Consider the following 21,096-nt stretch of genomic DNA (forward strand, 5'->3'; position numbering starts at 1 on the left):
TGTTCAGTGGTTTCTCAAATCCTACCCAGAGCTGCCGGATCTGCTTGTTAAAGTACGCCGCCTGTGTGCCCATTTTAGAAAGTCACCTACAGCTTCCTCCGCCCTTGCCGTGTTTCAGCAGCATTTGCAGCTTCCAGCTCACAGACTGGTGCGTGATGTCCCCACACTTTGGAACTCTACACTGCAAATGTTGGGAAGGATTTGTGAGAAAAGAGAGCAGTTGTTGAGTACCAGCATTAACAAGGCCATCGGTATTCAGTTCAGACTCCACACATAAGACTTCAGGAGTGGACATAGATGTCAGACATATATACCATCCTCCAAAACTTTGAGGACTCCACCAAGATGGAGAGCGGCGATGACGCCATAATTAGCGTCACCATCCCGCTTCTCTGTCTTCTGAAACGCTCTCTGCTGACAGGAGCTAGTTTCATGCACTATAGACGGTACTATCTGCACAGTTGTCATACCGTCTGTTCAGCGTGGATGGCCAGAGGACAGTGAGGAGGAGGAGGAGGAGAGCATGGTCAGTCATCCTCTTAGTGAGGACACGGAAGTCTTGCCTGTTAGTAGTCTGGCACGCATGGCTGAGTTTATGTTACGCTGCCTTTCCCATGACCCTCGCGCTCTCAAAATTTTGGCTGACAGTCATTACTGGTTGGTGACACTTCTAGACCCACGGTACAAGGAGAACTTTATATCCCTTATTCCTGAGGTGGACAGGTGTATAAAAATGGGGCAGTACCAGAAGGCCCTTGTTGCGGAACTATTAAAAAAAATTCCCATCTGAAAACGCTGGCAGCAGAGGGCACACTCCGTTGGACAACCAAGGAGTACAGGCGAGAGAGACACAATTTCAATCCAGCAGAGGCAGGGGAACACTGTCAAAGTTTCGGAGAGTTTTCTCAGCCCCTCCCATCGCACAGGCCCTGAGGCGTGGGGTAGTTTCACAAGGAGTACAAAGTTTGGGAAGATGCTGAGGGAGTACCTTGCCGACCGTACCAACGTCCTCCTCCGTGCCTTATAATTATTGGGCATCCAAGCTGGATACGTGGAATGAACTGGCTCTCTATGTCTTGGAGCTCCTGGCCTGCCCTGCTGCTAGTGTTTTATCAGAGCGGGTTTTTAGTGCCGCTGGTGGAATTATAACTGATAAGCGCATCCGCCTGTCAACTGAAAATGCTGACAGGCTGACTCTTATAAAAATGAACAAGGGCTGGATTGGGCCAGACTTCTCAACACCACCGAATGATAGCAGCGTAACATAAACTCAATTCCAGTGTCTTTTCTTGGGAGCTGTATTCCCATGCACCTTTTCACACCCAGACATGGGTATACACTTCCTGATTTTGGCTATTTGCTCTTGTCCTCCCCTTTCTCCTCATCCTCCACCACCATATCACCAGGGTGACTGTGGTCCGTGATGCAACACCCACATAATTTTTTTAAAGGGTGTTTATGATGCCCGTAAAAAAAAATTTTATACAGTATGTTCATGTATACCCCCCAGGGGTAAACGTTTGTCAGCCCATACACTTAGTGTATGGGCATTACAAGTATAGGAGGCCCGCTCCTTTCTAATGGGAAAAAAAAATTATGAGGCCCTCCTCCACATCTCTACGAAGGGGCATTGGAGTGCCTCAAAATTTTTGGCAGCCCGTGCATTCACTGCATAGGCCAACACTATGGGAGACCCACTTCCTAATAATGGGAATATTTTTTTATGAGGCCCTCTACGTCTCTTCCAAGGGGCATTGTAGTGCCTCCAAATTTTTGGCAACCCTTGCATTCACTGCATAGGCAAACACAATGGGAGACCTGCTTCCTTATAATGGGAATATTGTTTTCAGGAGGCCCTCCTCTAAGCCTCTTCAAAGGGGTATTGGGGTGCATCCAAATTTTCAAAGTGGTATTGGGGTGCGTCCAAATTTTGGGCAGCCCTGGCACTCTCTGCATATGCAATAACAGTATAGGAGACCCACTCTTTAGTAATGGGAACAATAAAACATAGCCGGCTGATGGCTCTCTAAGAATAGTGAGGGTCGACTGCTGGCCCTTTAAGAATAGTAAAGGCCACCTGATGGCCCTATAAAAATAGGCTTTGTGACTCTCAGAGTCCCTCCTTCATAAATGAAACACGATGTGTCTGATGATATCTCACACACCACTTGGCCAGATTGTAAAATGTTAAAAATGACATTTCCTGGTGAATGCATTTGTCACGTTTGAAAGCAATGCAAAAGTGAAAAAACGCATCAAAAACGCTACGTGTGAACATATCCCAAGGTGTGGAGGATCATTTTTGCTTTTGGTTATTTATTTTGCTTTATATACAAGTCATTACCCTGGAAAGGATGTTCCTTAACATATTTACCAGGAAATTCCATTTTGGTTTCGTTTTGGTATGTTTTATTGTGAGTCCGTAAAAGTGGCGTAATATCTCTGACAACATTGTTGGCAGAAGTGACCTGGGAGTCAGAAATGCTTCCAGGGGTTTTCCTCATGCTGCTCCCATGTCATTTGAGCACTGTTCCCATCGATTTGGGCAATTTTTAGGCCCTCTGCAGACCGCCGGAGGGGAGCCTCCTGAAAAATGCTCGAGTTTCCCATAGACTTACATTGGGCTCGTTGCTCGGGTCGAGCACCCGAATATTCCAATGTGCTCGACCCGAGCATTTTAGTGCTCACTCATCACTAATATAGAGTAAGATTTGTGCTAAAGCCTAATACCAAACCTTGCACCCAATGATTGCCCAAATACATTTTTAAAAATTTGCAAAACGTCTCAGACTTCATTAAAATAGTGTCCATCCTTCTCAAGAAGAATCAGACAGGCCATGGTGTGTATAGAGATAATAATAATAATAATAATAATTTTGATATAGCACCAACATATTCCACAGTGCTTTATATACATAATGGGCACTGTCCCCATCAAGGCTCACAATCTAAATTCCCTATCAGTATGTCTTTGGAATGTGGGAGGAATCCGGAGAACCCAGAGGAAACCCATGCAAACACAGGGAGAACATACAAACTTCTTGCAGATGTTGTCCTTGGTGGGATTTGAACCCAGGACCCCAGCGCTGCAAGGCTACAGTGCTAACCACTGAGCCACCCTGCTGCCCTGATGCACCCACTATCATCTACTGACAGTTTCCTTTTAACTTCATCATGACCAGGTGATTTTTCTAAGTTTGTTGTTTCCTCTCCCTCTTCTAAAAGCCATAATTTTCTTTTTAAACTTTTTTTCTCTATGAATCAATGTCTTTGAAATATGGTGCTAAACACAGATGTTATCAATACCATGGATTGCAAGAAGAACAAACAAATCAATCTTGGAACAAATCAAGCCAGAAATGTCACTCAAAGCAAGAATCATCAAGCTCTGACTTGTCTACTTTTGACACAATCATACGAAGAAAGCAATCACTGGAGAAGGACATCATGGTCGGAAGAATAGAAGGAACAAGGCGACAGGAAGACCAGCAGCCCGATGACTTGATATTATCAAGATAACGGAGCAGAAGATCCTGGTGGACCTATCTAGGCTTGCACAAGATCAATCTTCCTACGGAGCGCTCATCCATCAACTCGCCATGGCTTGAGATCGAGCTGAAGGCCGTTGAAAAAAAAACAAAAAAATTTAGCTGTACAATGTTGCTTGAAAGTTGATTTTTTTTGTGCAGAAATTTGACCTAATATAACAATATAAGATTTTCAAATACGTCCTAAAAGTGAATAAACAGAATGAAATTAAAAAAATAATGTACGTAACAGAGTTGAAGTTGTTTTATAAAGAGCAAGGGGCTAAAGTTCCTCCAAGTCGATGTGCAGAACTAATCAACTGGGAACATTTACATAGAGATATTGCTGCACCAGGGGTCACACCAGATACTGAAAGCAAAGATTCACATACTTTTGCTACTTACGGACATGTGATATTAAATAATTTTCCTGAAAAAATATGACAAAGTCTAATATTTTTAACTCATTTGTTTTATTGGGTTCTCTTTATCTACTTTTAGGACTTGTGTGAAAAACGGATATAGTTCTAGGTCAAATTTATGCACAAATATGGAATATGTCAAAGGGTTCACAAACTTACAAACTTTCAAGCACCAGTGTACATTAAATGGAAATTACTAGAGATTGAAGAACAAGAGAAGGATTTGAGTATTCTGGTTACAAGGAAGTTAAGCAGCAGTGCTCAATGCCAAGCAGCAGCTGCAAAAGCAAACAAGATTTTATGATGTATAAAAAGAGAGGTAAAACTCATGATCCCAACGATATACAGTATGAGCAGTGAAGACAGCAACACCCTGGATACACACAGACCTCACATAGGTTTGGAAGAGATGTGAGGTCTGGAAGAGACACACAGACCTCACATCTGAGGTCACATATGAGTTTCACTTTTTGTACTGAAGAACTGAAATAAATTAAGTTTTTGATGATATTCTAATTTATATATATACAGGGTGGTCCAAAAGTAGGTGGACAGAAAATAATAACATTTATTTTGATTTATATATAAAATTATATTTACTAACACAAGCATAACATTGACAATTTAATTTTATTCTGAACAATAATACAAAAGCCCTTAAATTTTATCAACGCAGGTGCTCAAACTGTTTTCCATTACAATTTGCACAGCTTTGAAGTCTGCCTCTTACACTTCGACAAACTTTTTTGTTAAGTATATAATTCCACATGTGTTAATTCATAGTTTTGATGCCTTCAGTGTGAATGTACAATTTTCAAAGTCATGAAAATACAGAAAAATCTTTAAATGAGAAGGTGTGTCCAAACTTTTGGTTTGTACTGTATATGTACACAGTGGTGTGAGAAAGTGTTTGTCCCTTTCATTATTTCTTATTCTTTTGCATGTTTGTCACACTTAAAGATTGAAATTGGCCTTGTGTGAAAAATCACTTTTTCACACAGGACCCTGTAGGTTTGGATTTCTTTTTCCCTTAACAATAAAGACCTTCATTTAAAAACTGCAATTTGTGTTTACTTGTGTTATCTTTGTCTAATATTTAAATTTGTCTTGTGATCTGAAACATTTAAAGCCCCCATCTCACATAGCGAGATCGCTAGCGAGATCACTGCTGTGTCACGGTTTTGGTGACGCAACAGCGACCTCACCAGCGATGTCGCTATGTGTGACACTTTGCAGCGATCAGGCCCCTTCTGTGAGGTCGCTGATCGCTGCAAAGTGTCCTAGACCATTTTTTGGTCGTTGCCCTCCCACTGGTCAGCACACATCGCTGTGTGTGACCAGCGGGAGCAGCGATCAGGCTGGTAACCATGATAAACATCGGGTTACTAGGGGCACACGCGCTCCTAGTAACCCGTTGTTTATCATGGTTACGAGCCTGCTAAAGTGAGCGGTAACCTCCCGCTCACTGTAGCAGAGTGGTAACCATGGTAAACATCGGGTTACTAGGTGTGCGTGTGCCCCTAGTAACCCGATGTTTATCATGGTTACCAGCCTGCTAAAGTGAGCGGTAACCTCCCGCTCACTGTAGCAGAGTGGTAACCATGATAAACAACGGGTTACTAGGTGCGCTTGTGCCCCTAGTAACCCGATGTTTACCATGGTTACCAGCCTGCTCCTGCTTCAGCAGCAGGCTGGTAACCAGGAGCAGGACATCGTGGAAAGATTCTTTCCACGATGTCGCTGCTCCCCTGATCGTTGGTGAGCCTGCCTGTTTGACAGCTTACCAGCGACCACATAGCGACGCAGCAACGATCCCTGACAGGTCGTATCGTTGTCGGGATCGTTGCAGCGTCACTAAGTGTGACGGGGCCTTAAGTATGACAAACATGTAAAAGAATAAGATATCAGGAATATATCAGGAAACACTTTTTCACAACACTGTATATAAATATATATTTTTTTATATATACGGTATTAATTACTCCATCATCCTTTATGCAAGTAATTTTACCTAATATAGATTTTTTGCACATGTCAAAACTGCACAGGATAGATGAGAAGGACACGTTTCATCTTTTGCTATTACATTACCCATTTTGTCTGAATTGCTGCTCACCGGTAAATGTTATAAATGTGAAGAGAGACCTTTGGTTCCTACAAAATGAGTGTTAAAGGATTTTAGCACATAATGGATATTGGTCTGAGTGATGTTGGTGTTAAGTACAGTGTTTGCAGAGGGCACTTCTTTCATCTAGCAGAGGTCATATTAAGGAAATGATAGTTGCCTGCGGCTAGTGTATGATACAGGAAACCACCAAACCATTTTTTGTATCTTTAGTGCGCCCTTGCCTTAGTAACATTCACTAATGATTTATGTGTACCAGTGAGAATATAACAGACCATTCACTATGTTGATTTTATAACTAGACCTCTTCTCCTTTGCTCTGTTCCTCCTGATTCTTTCCATGTGATGCCTTTACTTGCTGACCACTGACGATCCGATGACGCTTACTGATGACCATGTGTTAGCCTTGTGACTCTGTGTCGGTCAAATATCTAAGCTCACAATCATTCTTGTTGTAGGCTCTGATGATCTGAATGGCTTTTTTGTCTCAATGCTACAGGCAATCTCCTGGTAGTTCTGCCTTTCGCAGCTCTTATCTGTTCTTTCTGGGAGTATGGATTATAGCTTGAGAAAAACTTTATTTTAGTTTTATTTCTAGGTCGAACAAACTGCTGATTGATATTTTATGTAGCTTTCGAGTCTACAGTATCTCATGCATGCATAAACTTGCTAAATTATATTTACCTGGATTAAAGGGAAGAGAAGTCCAACAGCAAAGTTGCTGATCCAGTTGACGGACCCAGCTATCATAAAAGCCGCAGGACGCTGAGACTGCTGAAAAAGCTCCGCTACCAGGACAAAAGGGATGCCTCCTTTAATAAGAAAAGACATGGATTAATGAGTTAGCTATAAATGCAAATCTGAAGCAGAACACTACACATGGAATAAAAGTTATATATTATGTATTTTCTCATCTAGTAACTGATAAAAGAAGTTGTCAACTTTTTCAACTTAGACATCATTGCCATGGACAAAAATATTTGCATACATGTTAATGATTACCTTGAGTTAAAAAAAAAGTTACTGTATGTTTCATGGGTTTTCATCAAGTTTATAAGATATCCCATATTGAAAGGTTATTATTAAGATCATTATTTATTTTTAGAGCACCATTGATTCTTTGGTGTTGTACATGAGAAGGGGTTACAGACAAAATATGAATATAGATTACAGTGAACAGACTAACAATGACATACTGGTACAGAAGGGAGAGGACCTTGTGCTCACGGCCTACAATCTACAGGGTAATGGGGAAGGAGACAGTAGGTTGGGGGGTTGCGGCAGCTCCAGTTGTGGTGAGATGGCAGAAGGTTCATTATAGGCTATAAACGTTCTTGAAGAGATTGGTTTTCAGGTTTCGTCTGAAGATTCCGAGTGTGGTGGACATGATGGGGCACAGAATTCCAGAGGATGGGGGATAATCGGGAGAAGTCATGGAGGCAATTGGGTGAATGAGTGTGGAGAAAAGAAGGAGGTCTTGGGAGGACTGGAGATTACGTGAGGGTAGATATCGGGAGATTAGTTCGGAGATATACGGAAGAGACAGATTATGGACGGCTTAGTGTTAGTAGGTTAGGGAATAACATACTGATCGCTGGTTATTCAATCACTTGGCACCCCCAATGATCCCAAAAATGGGTCTCTGTACAGTCTTGTCTGAATGGAGCGAAGGTCAAGCATGCACCCCGCTGCTTCATTCACTTTACTTAGCTAGCTCTGGTACTCGTATAGAGAATGAATTCAGAGTCCCGTTCTCAGGATAAGTTGGGGTCCCAGTAAAAGAGGATAACTTAATAACTCACCTCTTCAACCCATCACTAATAACTGGCATCTTTCCTTCATGCTTCAAACATGCCTCGATCACACCCATCCTCAAAAAGCCCTCCCTTGACCCATCCTCTCTGCCTAGCTATCGCCCCATTTGACTTCTCCCTTATGCCTCAAAACTACTGGAACAACACGTCCATTTTGAACTGTTCTCCCACCTCTCTTCCTGCACCCTCTTTGATTGCTTACAATCTGGCTTCCGACCTCACCATTCCGCCGACACTACTCAGTCCTCCTCCACTTGGACCTGTCCTCTGCTTTTGACACAGTGGACCATTCCCTCTTACTACAGACTCTCTCATCTCTCGGCATCACAGACTTGGCCCTATGTTGGATCTCTTCATACCTAACAGTTCGGACATTCAGCGTCTCCCACTCACACACCACCTCCTTATCTCGCCCCCTATCTGTCGGTGTCCCCCAAGGTTCAGTTCTAGGACCCCTCCTCTTCTCCATCTACACCTTTGGCCTGGAACAGCTCATAGAGTCTCACAGCTCTATGCTGATGACACACAGATCTACCTCTCTGGACCTGATGTCACCTCCTTACTAACCAGAATCCCACAATGTCTGTCGGATATTTCATCTTTCTTCTCTGCTGGATTCCTAAAACTTAATATGGGTAAAACTGAATTCATCATCTTTCCACCATCTCACTCAACCCCCCCCACCTGACCTATCTATCAAAGTCAATGGCTGTCCACGCTCCCCAGTCCCGCAAGCTCACTGCCTCGGGGTAACCCTTGACTCTGATCTCTCCTTCAAATCTCATATCCAAGCCCTTTCCACTTCATGCCGACTCCAACTCAAAAATATTTCCTGGATCCATACATTCCTCAACCATGAATCTGCAAAAACACTAGTACATGCCCTCATCATCTCTCGCCTCGACTACTGCAACCTCTTGCTCTGTGGCCTCCCTTCTACTACTCTCGCACCCCTGCAATCTAGCCTAAACTCTGCTGCCCGATTAATCCACTGGTCCCCCCCGCTATTCCCCTGCCTCTCCCCTCTGCCAATCCCTGCACTGGCTCCCCATTGCCCAAAGACTCAAGTTCAATACCCTAATCTTGGCATACCTAGCCACCCACAACCTGTCTCCTCCATACATATGTGATCTAGTCTCCCGGTTCTTACCTGCACGCTACCTCCGATCCTCACAGGATCTCCTTCTCTACTCCCCTCTTCTCTCTTCTTCCCACAATCGCATACAAGATTTCTCTCATGCATCCTCCTACTCTGGAACTCTCTACCCCAACATGTCAGACTCTCGCCTACCGTGGAAACCTTCAAAAAGAACCTGAAGACTTACCTCTTCCGACAAGCCTACAACCTGCAGTAACCCTCACTGCATGACCAGCTGTGCCCTCACCTACTGTATCCTCACCACCCCTTCTAGATTGTGAGCTCTCGCGGGCAGGGTCCTCTCACCTCCTGTACCAGTCAGTGACTTGTTTTTGTTCAAACAACTACTGTACTTGCTGTTTGATACGTATACCCCTTTTTCACATGTAATGCACCATGGAATTATTGGCGCTATAATAATAAATAATAATAATAACATGATACAACCCCTTTAAGGCTATCATCTTTGTTTATTTTCAGACCTCTTGTTAAGTGGTTCTTAATCTTGTTCTAGTTTCTTTCTTTTTTTTTTACATTGCATGTTAGTTTTGGGACTCTAGTATGTCCGTGCCTTCACAAACACGTATGTATCAACAGAACTTTATTCTTAAACTGCGCTCCCATTTAAAAGTCTACAATGGATTCCTTTTATCTTGTTGTAACAGATACTGAAGCTAGAAAGTGTAAGATTTCCCTGTCCCTCTGCAATGTATGCTTCTTTCCTTATCTACACTCTGATCAAGCACAATTTGTTTGATCTTACCTCCATAAAGATTTCGATGCCCCCCCCTCTTTCCCACTATCTAATCTGCACTGTGTAACTTCACTGTTGTTGTAAATGAGGAAATTTGTATAATAATAATAATAATTTTTATTTATATAGCGCCAACTTTTTCCGCAGCACTTTACAATTAAGAAAGCCAGAGAGCGGAGATGAAAGCAAATATCTAAAAAATGGAGTGTGCTTAAATTGACTATAGCCTTGAAATTTTAAGATGACTGAAATGGCTGACATAAACGAGGGGTGGGCAATTAATTTTCCAGAGGGGTCACATGAGAGATCATGACTGTTGTGAAGGGCCGAACCAATAGGCTGAAATAAATTCTGCTCAATATTAATATTAACATATTAATTATAATTATTTTATATTAATATTAATTGTATCACTTAATATTGAGCAGAATTAAGTATGCTGACACCCCTATATACAGTCTGAGCCAGCATACAACCCCTTCTATATATTGTACGAGCCCCCACACAACCCCCTATATACCGTAACAGCCCCCCACACAGCCCCCTATACAGCATAAGACTCACATAGCCTCCCCATGTCTTGCATGAGAGCCCCCCAGCCTGCCCATGTCCAGCATGAGAGCGCCACAGCCTCCCCATGTCCAGCATGAGAGCCCCACAGCCTACACATGTCCAGCATGAGAGCCACACAGCCTCCCCATGTCCAGCATGAGAGCTCCACAGCCTACACATGTCCAGCATGAGAGCCACACAGCCTACACATGTCCAGCATGAGAGCCCCATAGCCTCCCCATGTCCAGCATGAGAGCATCACAGTCTCCCCATGTCCAGCATGAGAGCCCCACAGCCTACACATGTACAGCATGAGAGCCACACAGCCTCCCCATGTCCAGCATGAGAGCCACACAGCCTCCCTATGTCCAGCATGAGAGCACCACAGTCTCCCCATGTCCAGCATGAGAACACCCACAGCCTCCCCATGTCCAGCATGAGAGCCACACAGCCTACACATGTCCAGCATGAGAGCCCCACAGCCTACACATGTCCAGCATGAGAGCCCAACAGCCTGCACATGTCCAGCATGAGAGCCACACAGCCTCCCCATGTCCAGCATGAGAGCACCACAGTCTCCCCATGTCCCGCATGAGAGCCCCATAGTCTCCCCATGTCCAGCATGAGAGCACCACAGTCTCCCCATGTCCAGCATGAGAACACCCTAGCCTCCCCATGTCCAGCATGAGAGCCCCATAGCCTCCCCATGTAATGCATGAGACCCCCACAGCCTCTCCATGTCCAGCATGAAACCCCCACAGCCTCCCCATGTCCAGCATGAGAGCCCCACAGCCTACACAAGTCCAGCATGAGTGCACCACAGTCTCCCCATGTCCAGCATGAGAACACCCTAGCCTCCCCATGTCCAGCATGAGAGCCCCATAGCCTCCCCATGTCCAGCATGAGAGCACCACAGTCTCCCTATGTCCAGCATGAGAACACCCTAGCTTCAAATTGTCCAGCATGAGAGCCCTATAGCCTCCCCATGTCCAGCATGAGACCCCCACAGCCTCTCCATGTCCAGTATGAAACCCCCACAGCCTCCCCATGTCCAGCATTAGACCCCATAGCCTCCCCATGTCTAGCATGGGAGCCCCATAACCTCCCCATGTCCACCATGAGAGCCCCATAGCCTCCCCATGTTAGCATTAGATCCCATAGCCTCCCCACGTCCAGCATCAGAGCCCTATAGCCTCCCCATATCCAGGATGAGACCTAGTGTTGAGCCAGCCCCGTAGTGTTCGGGTTCGGTTCGGTTCGTCGAACACCGGGATGTTCGAGGAACTGTTCGTCGAACACCTTAGAACACCGTCGAACACCGTTAAAACCAATGGCAGGCAAACAAAAACACATAGAAATACATAGAAAACACCTTCAAAGGTGTCCAAAAGCTGGCAGACTGCTCAGAAGACGCTCTCTTTAAAAAAGCCGGCCGGCAATTCAGCAGCGGCATACACCGGTACCCGATAATTTAGACAAGAAGGAATAGAGCATCACACATAGTTTAGATAGATAGAAACATGTCAGTCACATATATAAGAAGTACAGTGACAGTGTTGGTTACTGTACTTGTCATTTAGTGTTAAAAGAAAGGATTTATTAAAAAAAAAATTGGCGTGGGGTTCCCCCTAAATTTTAGTCTCTAGCGGAGGTTAAGCAGATGGCTGGGGCAGATGCTTGAAGCCTGGGAAGGGGGTAATACCCATGGAGCTTCCCAGGCTACTAATATCAGCCCCCAGCTGAATACCTAGCCTTTACTAGCTATTAAAATGGGGGACCCCCCCAAAAAAATGTTGTGGGGTCCCCCCTGTTTTTGGGTTGGGGTTGATGTCAGCTTATAATGCCAGCTGACATCAAGCCCAGGTTAGTAATGGAGAGGCGTCTATAAGACACCCCCAGGGGCGGAACTACCGACCGTGCAGCCGGTTCATTGAACGGGGGCCCCGAGGGAGAGGGGGCCCCTCCAGCCTCCAGCAGGGCCGCCATCAGGGCATGACTGCCCTGACTCCAGTATGGGGCCCGGCCGGTAGGGGCCCCCTCGGAGCCCCCCCTCTTGTGCGTCTCTCTCCTCATGGGGCCCCCGGCCCCATGCTAAGCGCCGGGTCCGGGACATCAGCGCTGCGCTGCTCTGCTGCGGCAGCGCCTTTATGATTCCCCTGACTTCCGGTCATGTGACCGCGCCGTCACATGACCGGAAGTCAGGAGAACCTGGTGTCAGCGATTTGGACGAGCGCCAGGATTCTGCAGGGATCGCATGGGGGTAAGTATAACAAGTTTTATTTTTTTTTTTTAAATACAATTAACTAGGAGTGGGGGGAAATGGGAGATGCACATGGGGGGGAAGGGGAATGGGAGATGCACATATGGGGGAGGGGGGATGGGAGATGCACATGGGGGGGAAGGGGAATGGGAGATGCACATATGGGGGGGGGAAATGGGAGATGCACATATGGGGGGGGAAATGGGAGATGCACATATGGGGGGGGAAATGGGAGATGCACATATGGGGGGGTGAAATGGGAGATGCACATATGGAGGGGGGGGGAAATGGGAGATGCACATATGGGGGGGGGAATGGGAGATGAACATGGGGGGGGAATGGGAGATGCACATGGGGGTAGGGGGATGAGAGAGGTGCACATGGGGGGGGAATGGGAGATGCACATGGGGGGAGGGGGATGAGAGGTGCACATGTGGGGGAGGGGGATGAGAGAGGTGCACATGTGGGGGAGGGGGATGAGAGAGGTGCACATGTGGGGGATGAGAGAGCTGCACATGGGGGGGGTGGTGAGAGCTGCACATGTGGGGGGATGAGAGATGCACATGGGGAGGGGGATGAGAGATGTGCACATGGGGGGGATGAGAGCTGCACATGGGGGAATTGGGAGAAAATGAGCTGCACATGGGGGAATTGGGAGTAGGGGGATAATGAGCTGCACATAATGAATGTGGGGTGGGGGAGAGTAAATGATGATGGGGTGGGGAGAGCACGGACATGATATAATGAATTGGGGCAGGGGGTGCATGTAAATAATGAATGCGGGGAGCAGGAAGTATAGAGTAGGGGGCGTTGCGGATGCAGGAGTGTAACTGGTAACAAATTGGTGGAAAGAGTAGAGGTTCTAATTAAATTATATATTAAGTGCCTATTTACAGTTAATGGGGGCACCGTGGTGGATTACAATTTATATTTGGAATGGTGGGTGGCATAATAACTATATATTAATGGTGGGTGCACGTCTGTATTCAGCTGCGTAATGTAGAAGTTGGGGAATGTGCTCTAGATAACTGTGTTATTTTATGCAGAGACGAGTCCTGGCTGGAAGACGTGATGGCGGTCTGTGCTGGATGAAGGAGAAAAGCGTAGCTGAAGGACTTCACCTAGAGACGTCACCAGTGAGTCAGTGTATTACATGTACACTTACACTATATACTATGTACCGGGCTCCTGTGTATAATGTCACTGGTGATCACTGTATTACCTGTACACTGACACTATATACAGAGCTCCTGTGTATAATGTCACTGGTGATCACTGTATTACCTGTACACTGACACTATATACAGAGCTCCTGTGTATAATGTCACTGGTGATCACTAGATTACCTGGACACTTAAATTATACATACCATGTATAGAGCTCCCGTGTATAATGACACTTATGGTAATATTAGTAATGTGGTGGTAATATGTGGTCTGGTCATGGTGTGGCAGTTTTTCTTCCTTCTGTGTGGTATTATTCGGTCACTATGTTGTGGTAATATGTGGTCTGGTCATGGTGTGGCGGTATTCCCTGTATGTGGTATTATTGGTCATTTAAAAAAAAATGTATATGACACATTCCCTTAAAGAAAACGAAATAAAAATATATCTAAAAAGAGTATTGGATGTTTTAAGAAAATTTTAATAGGTTAGAGTAGGGCCCGGCCAGAAGAGTCTACCTTATCGTGGTGGCGGCTTTAAAAATCTTTTGGCCAAAACAAAAGCTGCTGGCTATGTATGTGCCGCCGTCACATGGCCGAACGTCAGGAGAACCTGGTGGCAGCGACGTGGACGAGCGCCAGGATTCTGCAGGGATCGCATGGGGGTAAGTATAACAAGTTTTATTTTTTTTAAATACAATTAATTAACTAGGAACGGGGGGGATGAGATGCACGGGGGGGATGAGAGATGCACATGGGGGGGGGTGAGAGATGCACATGGGGGGGGGTGAGAGATGCACATGGGGGGGGATGAGAGATGCACATGGGGGGGATGAGAGATGCACATGGGGGGCGATGAAAGATGCACATGGGGGGGGATGAGAGATGCACATGGGGGGGTTATGTTTACATAACTTTGTTGCCTTATGAAGGGCAGGGGGGGGCCCCAAAAATTTCTTGCACAGGGGCCCAGTACAGTCTGTGTCCGCCCCTGGACACCCCCATTACTAACCCCTCAGTGTCTGGCTGTGACGGCATCCAGATGAGTCGACAATGAACTCAGCTCACCTCATGCACGTCACTGACAGCGTGGGAGAATTCTCCTGCGCATGCGGTGAGCGTGAGAGAATTCTCCTGCTGAAGCGCTGAGCGCAGGAGAATTTTCCCACCCTGTCAGTGATGTGCATGAGGTGAGCTGAGTTCATTGGACATGACCTCGGCTCATCTAGATGCCGTCACAGCCTGACACTGAGGAGCGCAAGCAAGCCTGCGCTTCTCAGTGTCTGCGGGATGACAGGCTGGATGGCAGCTTTCTGCTGCGGTCCAGCCTGTCATCTCGATGTAGCAGAGCTGAAACTGTCGTGGGAACCATGGAAAGGTAAGGATGATGTTGCTTTATTATTTTTCTTTTATTGCAGGAGATCGTTGGCTTCAGCTGGAATGGGCGTGATGGTAAGTATGGTTTAATTTAAAAAAATAAAGAATTGTGTGTTTATTTCAATTAAAGGACTTTTTTCTGGGTGTTGTGTTTTTTTTAAATACTTTACTAGAAATTCATGGTGGCCATGTCTAATATTGGCGTGACCCCATGAATTTCAGGCTTAGGGCCAGCTGATAATGCCAAGCTAGCCCTAACCCCTTTATTACCCAGTGAGCCACCACACCAGGGCCCTGGATGAGTTGGGCACAGCGCCAGAAGATGGCGCTTCTATGAATGCGCCATTTTCCGGGGTGGCTGCAGACTGCAATTTGCAGCGGGTGGGGCCCAGAAAGCTTGGGCCTCCCTGCGCTGCAGATTCCAGCCTCCAGCTGCCTAGTTGTACCTGGCTGGACACAAAAATAGGGCGAAGCCCCACGTATTTTTTTTTTAAATTATTTCATGAAATTCATGAAATAATTAAGAAAAAAAGGGCTTCCCTATATTGTTATTTCCTGAAATAATTTAAAAAAAATTGACGTGGGGCTTCGCACTATATTTGTGTCCAGCCAGGTACAGCAGGCAGGAACGGGCTGCCCCCAACCACCAGCTGCCTATTTGTACCTGGTTGGACACAACAATATAGGGAAGCCCTTTTTTTCTTAATTATTTCATGAATTTCATGAAATAATTTAAAAAAAAAATACGTGGGGCTTCGCCCTATTTTTGTGTCCAGCCAGGTACAACTAGGCAGCTGGGGCTGGAATCTGCAGCCAACCCGGAAAATGGCGCGTTCATAGAAGCGCCATCTTCTGGCGCTGTACCCAACTCATCCAGGGCCCTGGTGCGGTGGCTCACTGGGTAATAAAGGGTTTAGGGCCAGCTTGGCATTATCAGCTGGCCCTAAGCCCGAAATTCATGGGGTCACGCCAATATAAGACATGACCGCCATGAATTTTTAGTAAAGTATTTAAAAAAAACACAACACCCAGAATAAAGTCCTTTAATTGAAATAAACACACAATTCTTTATTGTTCTAAATTAAACCATACTTACCATCACGCCCATTCCAGCTGAAGCCAACGATCTCCTGCAATAAAAGAAAAATAATAAAGCAACATCATCCTTACCTTTCGATGGTTCCCAGGACAGCTCCAGCTCTGCTACATCGAGATGACAGGCGGGATGGCAGCAGAAAGCTGCCATCCAGCCTGTCATCCCACAGACACTGAGAAGCGCAGGCATGCTTGCGCTCCTCAGTGTCAGGCTGTGACGGCATCAAGATGAGCCGAGGAAAAATTATCCTGCACTCAGCGCTTCAGCGTGAAAATTCTCTCACGCTCACTGCAAGCGCAGGAGAATTTTCCCACGCTGTCAGTGACGTGTATGAGGTGAGCTGAATTCATTGGACATGACCTCGGCTCATCTGGATGCCGTCACAGAGAGACACTGAGGAGCGCAAGCATGCCTGCGCTTCTCAGTGTGTGCGGCATGGCAAGCTGGATGGCAGCTTTCTGCTGCGATCCAGCCTGTTATGTGAATGTAGCAGAGCTGAAGCCGTCGTGGGAACCATGGAAAGGTAAGGATGATGTTGCTTTATTATTTTATTTTTATTGCAGAAGACATTGGCTTCAGCTGGAATGGGCGTGATGGTAAGTATGGTTTAATTTAGAACAATAAAGAATTGTGTCTTTATTTCAATTAAAGGACTTTATTCTGGGTGTTTGTGTTTTTTTTTAACTTTCACTATGGGGTTAGTAATGGGGGTGTCTTATAGACGCCTCTCCATTACTAACCTGGGCTTGATGTCAGCTGGCATTATAAGCTGACATCAACTCCAGCCCTATTACCCCACTGCCACCGTTACAGGGCAGTGGGAAGAGCGAGGCTAAGTGCCAGAATTGGCGCATCCTATGGATGCGCCATTTCTGGGGCGGCTGACGGCTGGTGTTTCTAGCCTGGGAGGGGGCCAATATTCATGGCACCCTTCCTGGGCTATTAATATCAGCCCCCAGCTGTCTGCCTAGCCTTTGCTAGCTATTAAAATAAGGGGGACCCCACGTCATTTTTTTTTGGGGGGGTCCCCCATTTTAATAGCTAGTAAAGGCTAGGTATTCAGCTGGGGGCTGATATTAGTAGCCTGGGAAGCTCCGTGGGTATTAGCCCCTTCCCAGGCTTCAAACATCTGCCCCAGCCGTCTGCTTAACCTCCGCTAGAGCCTATAATTATGGGAACCCCACGCCAATTTTTTTTTAAATAAATCCTTTATTTTAACACTAAATGACAAGTACAGTAATCAACACTGTCACTGTACTTCATATATATGTGACTGACATGTTTCTATCTATCTAATCTATGTGTGATTCTCTATTCCTTCTATTCTAAACTGTCGGGTACCGGTGTATGCCGCTGCTGAATTGCCGGCCGGCTTTTTTAAAGAGACGGTGCATGAAAACACTATTATTTTTTTAAATAAATCCTTTAAACTAAATGGCAAGTACAGTAATCAACACTGTCACTGTACTTCTTATATAGGTGACTGACATGTTTCTATCTATCTAATCTATGTGTAATGCTTTATTCTTTCTGTTCTAAATTGTCGGGTACCGGTGTATGCCGCTGCTGAATTGCCGGCTTTTCATGTTTCACTGTGAGCACTGTTCCCATCGATTTGGGCAATCACTGTAATGCCACAACCACCATGGCTGTGGCATTACAGTGAGTGGCAGACAATCCCTGCATGATTGGTGCTCTAAATAGCGCCAGACATGCAGGACACGCTTTTGGTGCATGAACAGTTATGGAACATAACCTCGAACAGCCGAATTTTTTGCAAATTGTTGGGGTTCGTCGAACAACTCGAACACCGCCCAAAACAGCTCGAATTTGAGATTGGCGAACAGTTCTAGTCGAACACCGCTCATCTGTAATGAGACCCCCATAGCCTTTCCATGTCCAGCATGAGACCTTCATAGCCTCCCCATGTCCAGCCAAGCATCCCATACACATGAAAAAAAACACCACATACAAATCTCTCTCCCGTTCTCTCGGCGCTCTGCCTCTGCTGTTGTTTCAGGTACACTGACTCGCGGGCCACACTTTGCCCAGGTCTGACTTATTAAAATTTACTGCACTTTTGAAAACTTATACTATGTGTGCTGCTTATCTTTCCTAATTTTGTATAGTTTGGGGCCACAACCCATAGACTAGTATCACTTATCTATTTTTGAGGCTTGAGCTGCTTTAACTCTTTCTATCTACATATCTGTCTATTGATCTGCCTGTGTTACACATGTTGTACTGATTCTTAGTTCCATCTTATATTAACCAAACTGCTTTTTTGGACCACAGGCTGTAACTCCGGCTCAGTATAACATAAATTATATAAGTTGTGGGATTTTTGGGTTGTCTAAGGGAGGTGAAATGTGAAAAATGGAAAAAGAAATATAGTCCTTGGAAATTCTTCCTGCTGCTGAGATGCAAGTCGTCCTCACCAGTCACTGATTACATGGTCTCGGCGATGTCAGGCCGTCCACCACGCATGACCACTTTACCACCGATGCCAGTGAGTGGTTTTACATTGAGAAGGAATAACCATAAAACTTAACTTTTAATTATTCATTTAAATAACCCCAATATAAAAATACTACAAAAGTGCACTAAAGTATTACAGAGCCCTGTGATACACACGAGAAGTGACTAAAGTATTAAAACATTAGTCTCTCTCTGAGTGAATCTCATGGATATACGAAATCCCCTCTCGGATTAATGGCAGGTAAGAAGATAAATATTAAATAAATATTTATTTTTTATAATAATAAGATACAGTCATGGCCGAAAGTTTTGGCACCATTGAAATTGTTCCAGAAAATGAAGTATTTCTCCAACAAAATTATTGCAATTCCACATGTTTTGCTATACACATGTTCATTTCCTTTGTTTGTTTTGGAATAATGTAATGGGGCACAAGATAGTAGTCATGGGCGAGTGTTGTTTGTTTGGCACCCTGGCCCGTTGGGTTCCTGGTTGTGTGTGGGTTGCACTGCTTCATTGGAGGGTACTCACCTCTTTCTCACCAGACGCATTGCCAGTCCGTTTGGACTCCAGAATGAAGGAACCACACCAGCTCTTAAAATCAACAACCATTTTACTGTTACTTGAGGTCAAATACAGGGCATCACATATGGCACACGCTTCATTATCTTCTCCCACATGCAATGGCACGTTTTCAGTGCTTACAGACACAGAGACAGTCTTTACATTAAACACTACTGCGGAACGACTCAGCCCTAAGGGTAACTCCATTTCCCTGGAACCTCGATGTAAGGGAGTTCCTGCTTCCACCCTACTGTTCCCGATACCTGACTGTCCTGGATCCACCTTCTATACAAGGCTGTTTTCATTTCCGGCACGCTACTGCGCTGCGTTGCAGCTCGACAATGATGGACTTCCCTTACTAAGCGGTTTAATGAGAACTGTCCTGTAGCTTGTCCTCGTTGTTCCTGATCCCCTGTACTTCACCACACCCAGCCAGCTTGTTCTCTTCTTACTGACACTTCACTTTCATTTTGGTTAGAAATGGCTTTAACACCTTTTCCAGACTGATAGATCTCAATTACTTTGTTTCTTATTTGTTCATGAATTTCTTTGGATGGCAGCATGATGTCTAGCTTTTGAGGATCTTTTCGTCTACTTAATTTTGTCAGGCAAGTCCTATTTAAGTGATTTCTTGATTGAGAACAGATATGGCAGTAATCAGGCCTGTGTGTGGCTAGGGAAATTGAACTCAGCTTCCCAAAGATGTGATAAACCACAGTTAATTTATGTTTTAAGGGGGATGACACTTTTTTCACACAGGGCCCTGTAGGTTTGGATTTCTTTTTCCCTTAATAATAAAGACCTTCATTTAAAAATTGCATTTTGTGGTTACTTGTGTTATCTTTGTCTAATATTTAAATTTGTTTTGTGATCTGAAACATTTAAGTGTGACAAACATGCAAAAGAATAAGACATCAGGAAGGGGGGAAACACTTTTTCACACCACTGTATACTTTCTACATCAATTTCTTACAGTTTTCAAGATCCTGCCATCATTTCATAGAAACCTAGATACTTACTGTGTGCACGGTTCTGATAAGTCACATCACTGACTGCCCATATAATGATCCGTACGCCTCTGTATCCATCACATGAGCTTTGAACGTTTAGATATAGGTTTTTATTTAAATAACAGCGAGCAGAGATCTTGAAAACTGAGTTACTGATACAGTACTACTGCTTCCTATAGGTGGCGCTATAGAGTACAAGTCCTCTTTTTCTCTGAAGAGGCAATTTGCATATTAAATTTCCCAGAGGAGCATTGCATGGCGAAAAAGCCTCCTTACCTTGACGTGCCAGAGCTGGTGTGTCACTCTCCATAAGGAGAAACGTTACCCCTTAGACCTCAGTCCAGAGCCTCTCACCTAGCCAAATCAGATCTCATACTTTGCACTGATGAGGGCCAACAGCCTGAAACACAGTGTCTGCAAATTGAGATTCTGATTTGGCTTTTATCCTAAGTCATATTGCACGACTCGTTAAAGGGTTGATTGTGACTTGTAGGATTGCTGCTTCCAATAGGTGGCGCTATAGAGTACAAGTCCTCTTTTTCTCTGAAGAGGCAATTTGCATGATACAGATTATAAATTGGGAAATTTTTACGACTTTTTTCATTATACAATAAGAACTGAACCTGCTTGTCTATTTCATCAGCTCTCAGATGAAATTAGTTGCTGTATTGTCCCTTTTTTCTGCATTACTGTAGTGTCGTAGATACACAGTTACGCAATGTCAGGCTGAAAATATCACATGGTGTTTTACTCTACGATACAATGTATTTAACAAAGTGATGGCTAAAAGGAACAAAGGAAAAGAGAATCCATCCAT

At 44.9% G+C, this 21,096-nt stretch overlaps 1 protein-coding gene across 2 annotated transcripts in view; it reads right to left on the reverse strand.

Annotated features, from left to right (window-relative positions):
- Positions 1 to 21,096, reverse strand: part of SLC2A9 (solute carrier family 2 member 9) — a 741,777-nt gene that overhangs the window by 53,228 nt on the left and 667,453 nt on the right. For both annotated transcript variants that reach the window (XM_073648512.1, XM_073648502.1), the window contains exon 12: positions 6,759 to 6,886. In XM_073648512.1, coding sequence (XP_073504613.1) covers positions 6,759 to 6,886 — 128 coding nt within the window. The remainder of the gene's footprint in view (positions 1 to 6,758; positions 6,887 to 21,096) is intronic.

This window comes from Phyllobates terribilis, unplaced genomic scaffold, assembly GCF_046119375.1.
Source record: "Phyllobates terribilis strain yellow unplaced genomic scaffold, ASM4611937v1 Scaffold_1__5_contigs__length_1240528914, whole genome shotgun sequence".
In the NCBI taxonomy this organism is placed as follows: Eukaryota; Metazoa; Chordata; class Amphibia; order Anura; family Dendrobatidae; genus Phyllobates; species Phyllobates terribilis.